This window comes from Mycetomoellerius zeteki, unplaced genomic scaffold, assembly GCF_001594055.1.
Source record: "Mycetomoellerius zeteki isolate Tzet28-1 unplaced genomic scaffold, Tzet1.0 scaffold287, whole genome shotgun sequence".
Taxonomy (NCBI): Eukaryota; Metazoa; Arthropoda; class Insecta; order Hymenoptera; family Formicidae; genus Mycetomoellerius; species Mycetomoellerius zeteki.
In genome coordinates, this window is record NW_017257268.1 from 192191 (window position 1) to 201995 (window position 9805).

A 9805-nucleotide genomic window follows, 5' to 3' on the forward strand; every position below is an offset into this window, starting at 1 on the left:
AGAGCTCCGATTGCACACATATGGCGCACATCGCTAATTCGTCAATTTAATATAAAATATTCTTATTGGTAACACGCTGTGAAAAATTATTAGGCAAGAGCTGATGTGAGTCATGGTGTGTAATCAGGAATGTAGGCAAACGGGACGCTCCTAAGAATTCTTGAAGTCTGAAATTAAGATTAATAATGTTTAGTCAGCGATTAAAAGTATATAATTTATCATTCGGAACTTTTGAAGATGAGAATTTATTAAATCACGTAGTTGAAGGATGAATATTTTCGTACAAATATGTCAGAATTTCTCTTATTCGATGTTGATAAAACCCGTCGATTGTTAAAACATATATGTATATATATATATAAAACTGAAATTGTTTTTTTGTTTTTCAATTCTTTACTAATTTAACAGATTTCGGCGAGAACTTTGCTCGATTGCTCTTACAAAAGTATAATTGATACTACAATAATATTTATAGAATATATTGTGCCGTGTGTTTGGAACTAATTTAAGTTCTAGCTAGTGTTTAATACCAAAATAACAAAATGTACTTTTTTATTTATAGAAACTCTGCCGGATGCTTTGTCGAGCAATTGCAGTAAATGCAATGATAAACAAAAAGTTATGGCGGACAAGGTGATAAATCATCTTAAAACAAAACGATCCAGAGATTGGGATCTTCTCGTTGCTAAATACGATCCGCATGGCGAGTACAAGAAACGCTACGAGAAGTCGTAAATTCGCAATTCTTAAAAATATTTTAATGTAATTGTTATATTTTTATATGAGAATAAAAAAAAATTAATGTAAGATATAATTTGTCCGAAATACAACTATATATATGGTATTGTGAAATATTTATCATTGAAGATATAATTGATATTTATTAACAAATACATGATGATACAATTAAATGGAATTCAGTCAATATACAAAAGTTTATTAAAGGTTTCATTTTACTCGCTAAATCAGCACGTTTCGTAAAGATGTACACGTTATGCAATTCATCATTTATTGACCATGTCATCAATGTTTCTAAAAAAAGATGTTATCATTACATAAATATTTGTAAATAATGTATTTGGCAATAAGTATATACGCAATTATCAATCATAAAATGCAATTAGAATAAGATAGAGACCACGAATAATCTCTTTCAGTAGTAAATTTTTTTATTCAACGCGTCTCTTCTTAACCAATGATCCAAGCTGAAACACATAAACATACATAAACATACATAAAACTTGCACACATACATATACATTATATATATATTTAAAAAATAAATCTAACAAAAGGACCAGAAGTAAAGACGTGCTTTTGAAACGCGGTTTGTTACAAAATATAGTCCTTCGTACTCATTCCTTAATGAATTAATCCTTCAGAAGCAATATCGCCTTGTCACTTAAAAACCAATTTTTTTGCTCAACAATTTTATTAAAAAATATCTTGTAAAGTAAAAAAAGAATCCATCGATACATACTCGATATATATACAGGATCTTCAAAAGTTCGGAAACGGTTGAATATCTCGAAAGCAAAGCATTTTTGAAAACAATGTTTCAGACAAAAATTGTAGGATTTAAAATTGTAGGGATGTATTTACTGATGTGATGAGTTCGACCTCGGGTAGCGTCTTCAAGGTCATGTTGATTTTTTAAAATGGAACACATTTTTTATTTCAGAATGTAATAATCGATGTCAAAGCTTTTTAAAACGTTCTAATAAAGTTCATTTTCATTAAATATTTTCGAGTTATAAGGCTTGAAAGTTACGGTACCGTTATTATTAGTATTACTCAAGGTGTCCGACCGACGACTAAAACCTCTTGAACTGTTCTGTCTACTCGGCCGCGGTGGACGCGTTTCGGGGATCTTTCTCAGTTTAAAAGAAATTTTTTTATATTTCGGCCGGTTTGACCGTGTCTTGTTTAACATAGCTTTGTTTGTAGATTTAGACGACCCGTTCGCCTTGACGCGTTTGAGCGGTGTGACGACATCGTACACGCAGGCGGCCGGTGTTCGGTGGGCTGCGCCATTTTCACAAACATTGCATCTTTGACTGGAACTTTCGATTGAGACTCAGATATTCCTTTGTTTCGACTCAGATTTTATTTCTATCGTTACTGGCTATAGTGATTTCGGTTACGAAGTCAAGGCCAAATAATTAAAAAAGAAGAAGAAAACCTCTTGACACCGGCTATTACATTCTGGATTAAAAAATAGGGTGTTCCATTTTAAAAAACCAACGTGATCTTCATCTGATCTTAGCGACATCACACGAGGTCAAATTGATCAGATCAGTAAATACATCATTTCAAACCCTACAATTTTTGTCTGAAATATTTTTCTCAAAAATGCTTGGTTTTCAAAATATTCGACCATTTCCAGACTTTTTGAGGATATGTATATCAACGCTTTTTAGCAATTAAAAGTACTATATTTCAGTGTCCAATGATGTATACGTACATTTCTATCTTCAATTAAGGCTCCTGAGTACTTACCTTAGCCATAGGAATCATGACGTTATAAGCGAGAAATGATACATTGATTTTTCTTACGTGCTATTTGTAAATAAAGACAATTTGAATAAAACAGAAGCAATGAGATTGCTGTAAAACACTTGTAAAAATGGGCCGACACTATTCTTATCCCATCTGACAATTAGTAAATAGTTGGAAAATGTTCGTGAAGTAAAAATATGCTACGCATGCGTATTGAGTAAAAACTAGTGAACTAGTAAACGCACGTTATTTTACAACTATTTACTGACTATCAAAGGGGATAATGATAGTCTCGGCCCATTTTTACAAATGTTTTACAGCGATTTCATTATTCCAATTTATCCAAATTGTCTTTATTTATAAATGGCATGCAAGAAAAATCAACATGTCACCTATGACGTCGATTCAACTTGGCTGAGCTGAGTACTCCCCAGTGAGAAATGACAAGGAAATCGACATCGATTCCATTGTTATTTCTTACTGAGTCAAGAGCATTAAGTGTACTAATTTTCACAGATTCCAAATTAACTTGAAATTGATTCTGAATTTAATTTAAAAATGAACGTAGTAAATATGCAACACCTTAAGAGAATTAAGAATTTCAAGTTTCCCATACAACACCTCCAAGAGATATCCTACAAACATTCTCAGGACATCAGGCTGCTCATTGCCTTGATAAAGTAAACTTTATCGTTCACGAAACGTTGGCATTCCAAGAATGGATACAGACACGGAAATAATCCGCGAAACACATATATACACATCTATATTCTTAGAACATTCCTTGGATAGAGTGCCGCGTGGGTTCAGACATTGGCTGCGTTCAGCAGAACGTTTGTTTTGCAACTGTTGGAAGTTTCCTTCGCGCTGATTGGATCATACTTTTAGATCTAGAAGAATTGTCCTATCTCAGCAGACAATCATAAAACTGTTGCAAAACTGTTGAGTCTGCTGAACGCAACCATTAGTTTTATAAAAATAAACAAAAATTTTGATGTCATCGAATCAATTAATCACTTGACAGGATAATTATCTCAGGAAAAAGTGGAAAAATGTTAAATATTGTAATATTTCAGGAGTAATCAACATATTTATCCCATGCAGTATAAATACAATTTGGATTAATATAAACTTATGTTGCTGTCGTTGTACTGTCATTGTATTGAAGTAATGATAGAAACCCAGTGAGAAACGATTGGTTGAAAAGACGTTGAATCAACGTCCAAAACTGGTTAATGTAGACGTCGAAAATTTGGTTGTTTAAATGTTTTTATGTCACTCGAAATAGACGATTATAAGACGCATATTTACATGTCTATAAACATCTATAAAATCTATGTTTATAAGATGTCTGTATACAGTCTATATACGTCTGTATAAGATGCCTTTTAGACATTTATAGACGTCTAAATAAGCGTCTTATAGTTCTTTTCCTACAGGACATCTGTGTGATAAGATGTCTATAAGATTTTTATTTAGATCAGAGCTGGGATTTAGTTGCACATTTCAGCCAATATTCAGCTCGGTTCCTGCGTTCCTGCCCCTTATTTCTCCAACCCGCGCGCAGCCTAAATGCAGATCGGCATGAAGTAAAGGGCAGGAACAAAGTTGAAAATCGAAATGTGCAACTAAATGTTAGCTCTGATTTAGATGATTATGGTTGTCTTCCAAAATTCACTTACTACTGGAAATCTATAGTGCACGCAGGGGTATGCAGTATTTGAAATACATGTATTTAAAATACGTATTTAAATACATTCTTGTATTTTGTATTTCATATTTGAATACTTTTTTGAGAGTATTTTGCATTTAAATATTTTTTTTTAGTATTTTGTATTTTAAATTAGTAAATACTAAATACATTTAAATTATGTAAAAATTTTTTTGGTGAAAGTTAAAATTAAAGCTCGGAAAAGGAACCGAATAACGTAAAATTCAGGTACCCGCTCGCGGATCCGTTGCCCGTGCATACGGATCTGGACCGGTTCCGCTGGTACCCGCAGAATCGTGTACGATACGGGTACCTGTGGAATCGGTCCAATACGGGTATCCATTATGTGCTACAGATATTTGTGCATAACTTTGTTAATTTTAAAGATTTGTGTTTTAGAATCGTTTTATAGTGATTCTCATTTCGTTTGTAGTTAATTAGTTTAAATTATGTTGTAACTTTCAAAATATTCAACTATAAGCGAAAGGAAAATCTCTACAAACGATTTTGAATCAAGATATGTTATATTTTTTATGAATAATTTTTCTTCACCTTAAAGTCGGGTAACAGTCATTCTTTTAAAAATCTCTATTTTATTATAAGTTAAACTACAAACAATTACAAATGAAATACTATTCTACTCATTTTATTGAAAACTATTCAGATTCGGATATCAAATTTACAAAGGTATTATAGATATAATTGTATTCTTAATTATCTATAATACTTTTGTAAATTTGGTATCCGAATCTTAACAAAGTTTTTAATAAAATGAGTATAATATATTATAGTATTTTGTTCGCAATTGTTTGTAGTTCAACTCATAATAAAATAGAGATTTTTAAAAGAATGACTGTCACCCGACTTTAAGGTAAAGACAAATTATTAACACATCTTGATTTAAAATCGTAGAGGTTTTCTTTTCGTTTGTAGTTGAATATTTTAAAAGTTACAACATAATTTAAACTAATTAACTACAACCGAAATGAGAATCATTACAAACGATTCTAAAACACAAATCTTTAAAATTAACAAAGTTACGCACAAATATCTGTAGCATAAAGTGGATACCCGCATTGAGGCGGGTACTCGTATAGTACACGATTCCACAGGTACCCGTATCGTACACGGTTCTGCGAGTACCCGAATTAGCGGGTACTCGCGGAACCGGTCCAGATTCGTGTGCACGGGTAATGGAGCGGGCGGACGAGTACCCGGGTTTTCGGATATTCCAAGCTCTAGTTAAAATCGCACCATTGTTGACTCCAGGGGTGGGCAGTATTTGAAATACATGTATTTAAAATACGTATTTAAATACATTTTTGTATTTTATATTTCGTATTTGAATACTTTTTAGAGAGTATTTTGTATTTTGCATTTAAATACAATTTTTGTAGTATTTTGTACCTTGTACTTAAATATAATTTTTTAAATATTTTGTCCACTCCTGAGTGCACGTAATATAATAGCGTTTTTCACTGGCAGGGCTGGTGCGCACTTTAAAACCGTTGTACACAAATCGATATAAAGGTGTACGTTTAATAAAAATATAGAAACTAATTAAACCATCAATCCTCAATATTATACATTTTCTTGTGGTATTTGATAAAATATACATTGGGTATTTTATTAATTGAGATATCTCATTTTTACATTCAGAGAGTGGGTTGGTGTATAACAGTTTTAATGTGCACTGAGTGCGCATCAGTTCTGCCAGTGAAAACCGCTATAAGCTATTGTATATATTTTCAACGCTGGCGTTGAATTTCGAAACATAGCCATAATTGTCTAAATTATATTAATTAAGTTTATCACAATTATAAGGTATTTAAATAACAATTAGAAAGTTTTAGATATAAATTACAATAGAAAAATTTTATATATAACATTTTAAAATTTAAAAAGACAAAAATTAAAATATTTCAGATTTTTTTATTCCGAAAAGTGTCTTTTACGTCTTATAAAAGGTCTAAAATAAAAAAGACGTCTTATAAAAGGTCTAAAATATGTTCTTTAGACGTTTCTAAAACGTAGCTTAAAAGATAAATTGTGACGTGTGTTAATCATTTTTATAAATTTTATATTTGCAAAGAGTACATTAATATAGTCTAATAGAAATAAAATTTCCGACTGGTTGAAAAAAGGTTAAAATACTTATCAATGTAACCCATAGACGACATAAGCGTCTAATAGTCGTCTTTTCGATTTGTCATTTTTCATTGGGAATACATTAATCCGAATTGTATTTATGTATGTGGGATAAAAGTTGATTAATCTTAAAACATGTAATATTCAACTTTTTTCTCCTTTCTCTGAAAACATCTTGTTAAATGATTAATCAATACAATAACTTCAAAATTTTATATTTTTGAAAAAATTAAGGAATATCTGAAGTTAAGAGTTTGAGATTTTTATTTTAATTATTAGCACACAAAGAAATTTTTGCAACAAATTACTTTTTTGCAACAAAAGCATTTTAAATGCATTTCAAAAGCATGCTTCTGGTCTTTCCCTTGTAAGCATTATATGTATTGTTCTCTTATAAAACATACCAAATCTGAAATTGCCGGTAGATTATTGGTTTGATCGGTAACAGTAGGTTCTTGCTCACGATTTTCTTTCTGCACGGCCGCCTTTTTCATGTTTCTATGTTGTGGGAAGGTAGGCATTAATTTTGGATCGCAAGCTACAACATATCAAATTGATCTGTTAAATGAATAATTCAAATCATAGACTACAGTAGAAAAACAATTAAGAGAAGCCTAAATAATACTAACGTAAAGGAGCTTCTTTAAAGTAGCTACTCTGCAAACATTCTTCAGCAGTTGCTCTCTTTTTTGGATCATACATAAATAAGAAATTCAATAATCTAAGGCCAGCAGCGCTCAACCAGGGAAATCTTTGTTTCAAATTATTATATGGTTGCTGTTTAAGCGTAAAATTCTGTAGCGCTGGTAATGAATTAAATTCTGGCCAAATAGCTTCACTGGGTGTACCCAACAAATCGACAATTAACTCCAATTGTGCGATTTCTGATCTACCAGGTAATAAAGGTCTATGTCCCAATAATTCTCCTGATAATAAAACAAGCAGTACTATATAGTACATATTTGTGAGAGTATTGTAATATAATAAAATAATAAATTTTATATATAACATAATTATTAATATAATTAAAACAATTAATATAATTAATATAATGTAAACAATAATGTACTGCCTATATAGCATTGATTTCTTACCCAATATGCACCCGGCTGCCCACATATCAACTGAAGTAGTTTGTGTCTTAGCTTGCAATAATAATTCAGGTGCTCTGTACCATAACGTTACTACTCTAGGAGTCATTGGCTTTAAAGGTAAACCGAACCATCTAGCCAGTCCAAAATCTGCGATCTTTACACAACCCTTATCAGTCATAAGGAGATTAGAGACTTTCAAGTCTCTGTGAACGATAAAGTTATGATGTAAATAACGCAGACCTTTCAACACTTGCAATACTATACATTTGACCTGACTTTCTGAAAATGGCGCTTGCATGTTGTCTAGTAAACTTGCTAAATCTTGCTCGCAATACTCCATTGCAAGAAATATGCTTTCTAAGCTTCTGCCTACTACCACTTCTCTTAGATGTACAATATTTTCATGTCTGCACGATAATAAAACCGATATTTCCCTGAGACCACTTACTGGTAACCCATCTTTTTCATGTTCCATTCTTACTTTCTTCAATGCAACAACTTTATCATTTTTTGTATCTCTGGCTCTATACACAATTCCGTAAGTACCCTCTCCAATACGGTTCAGTTTTTCAAACTCAGAGACAAACCTACATTTGCCAAGCTGCAATACAAATAAAATTCAGAGTCGTGTTTAATAAAATCTTAGAGATAAAAATTAACTATGAATGATAAAATATGAAATTTATTACAATATCTTGCTCTGGTATTTCCATAGCTTTGCCAGTTAAAAAGGACGTTAATACTCCTTTTCTTGTGATTGGGGCAGATGGATCAGGCCCCGAGTCAGATACTGCTTTTTTATCACTATCATTACGTTCCACGGATTTCTTTTCTAAATTTTCGTCTAAAGAAAAACGTAAATTATTCGAAACTTAAGTTTAATCTGTTATTTTTTTACTTTATATATACTTTTAATAATTTATTATTTTCTTGTGTTTTTTTAAATATCTATTATTTTTAGAAGCATAAACATAATCAATTTATATTATATTCGCATTTAATTAATTTCAAAATCAGAAGCTGCATCTTTATTATCATACCTTTCGTCATGTCGGCTACTAAATTGCACAAAAAACGTTCAATTATTTAATATTCGATAGATGAAAAACTGTATGTAAAAGCCGATGAAACCAATGCGTCGATCTTTTGTAGCTGAATTGGACAGAACCTAGATTTATCAGAGAGGCGCAACCGGCTTAAGTCAGTATAACAAAGGTACTAGGGAGGGTACTAAACATGGCTGACATGCTATGAAACTGCCTTTAAACTGTCAAACAAGATAAGACAAAGTAATATAAAATTATATTTAAATGAATCGTATCAATTCTTTAGAGGGAATATTTATGTATTAATAAATCAGTTGATTAATTGTTGATTCATTATAATCGCTTTTGCGTATCACCATAACGTCTTAATTTGCACGCTGTTAACAGAGTAAAACTTTACTCAATGGTAAAGATTCTCGATAAAATTATTCTTGAAATTAAAAAAAATATTATTGCATTACTCAGATAAATAATTCTGTATGATACGTAGAAGAATTTCATATGGTTTATCTATGGAGTATTCCAACTGTTTGGAATGAAGTAATTTTAATGTCATTTGTGATTGCTTGTTTGTAAATTAAAACAGAAATGTTTGAAGATAAGATATTGTATAATTGCAGGTACGATTGCAGTATTAATCAGGCTTTCTGTATAATGCCAGTAATAACAATTTAGTCAGCATGGATACTGTTCAAGAGCAAGAATGAGATAGAGTGAGATAGAATGTATAGGATAAAGGCTGCGGTCCACTTGACGCTACAAACGCTTCGAAGCATTCTTTGATTAGTCAATTCGTAAAATTCTTTGTTCTCTGGTCGCTCAAACGCTTCGATGCGTTTGTAGCGTCAAGTGGACTGCAGCCAAAATGAAATAGAAATATGTCACTAGGACTATAAATGGCTGCTAAGTCATGTGATTGCAACAGCGAATCAGAATGCGTAACATCGGTTGCGCCTCTCTGATAAATCTAGGACTCTAGACTGAACTAGCTTGCTTTCCAGGGGTGCGTTCCAAAACTCGACTCTATCAACTCCGAGTATCATTTATCCTTGTTCTTCACCGAATGTTGAACAAGGATAAAAGTTACTCGGAGTTGATAGAGTCGAGTTTTGGAACGCACCCCAGCAAGGACGTAGACACTGTGTAACACAGTGAGTCGTTTTATCCTTGTTGTTTGCCAACGTTAAACAAGGATGAAACGACTCACTTTGTTACACAATGGCTGCGTTTCATTAGTCACTGTCAGTACTGGCAGCATTGCACATGCCATTCCAAAATATATCGCAGTAAACTTCCAATATACTTTT

General features: G+C 32.0%; 2 protein-coding genes across 2 annotated transcripts in view; one reads left to right on the top strand and one right to left on the bottom strand.

Annotated features, from left to right (window-relative positions):
• The window catches only part of LOC108724278 (ejaculatory bulb-specific protein 3), a 3329-nt gene extending 2530 nt beyond the window's left edge, over nucleotides 1–799 (top strand). Inside the window, exon 2 of the mRNA XM_018450584.1 lies at nucleotides 563–799. Coding sequence (XP_018306086.1) covers nucleotides 563–735 — 173 coding nt within the window. The 3' untranslated portion in view covers nucleotides 736–799. The remainder of the gene's footprint in view (nucleotides 1–562) is intronic.
• A 125-nt stretch (nucleotides 800–924) lies between these two features.
• Cdc10 (cyclin-dependent kinase 10) lies at nucleotides 925–8621 on the bottom strand. The gene is made up of 6 exons (XM_018450582.1): nucleotides 8493–8621; nucleotides 8142–8296; nucleotides 7453–8053; nucleotides 6988–7284; nucleotides 6763–6896; nucleotides 925–1205 (listed from the first exon to the last, which is right to left on the bottom strand). The coding sequence occupies exons 1-6, from the start codon at nucleotides 8500–8502 to the stop codon at nucleotides 1170–1172; spliced, it is 1233 nt and encodes a 410-aa protein (XP_018306084.1). The 5' UTR covers nucleotides 8503–8621; the 3' UTR covers nucleotides 925–1169.
• Between the last annotated feature and the right edge of the window lie 1184 nt (nucleotides 8622–9805).

Coding starts and splice junctions, on each gene's coding strand:
- Cdc10 (XM_018450582.1), bottom strand. Junction 8,054..8,141: donor AAATACCAGAGCAAGATATT/GTAATAAATTTC, acceptor TTTGTATTGCAG/CTTGGCAAATGTAGGTTTGT. Junction 1,206..6,762: donor TACCGGCAATTTCAGATTTG/GTATGTTTTATA, acceptor TATGTGTTTCAG/CTTGGATCATTGGTTAAGAA.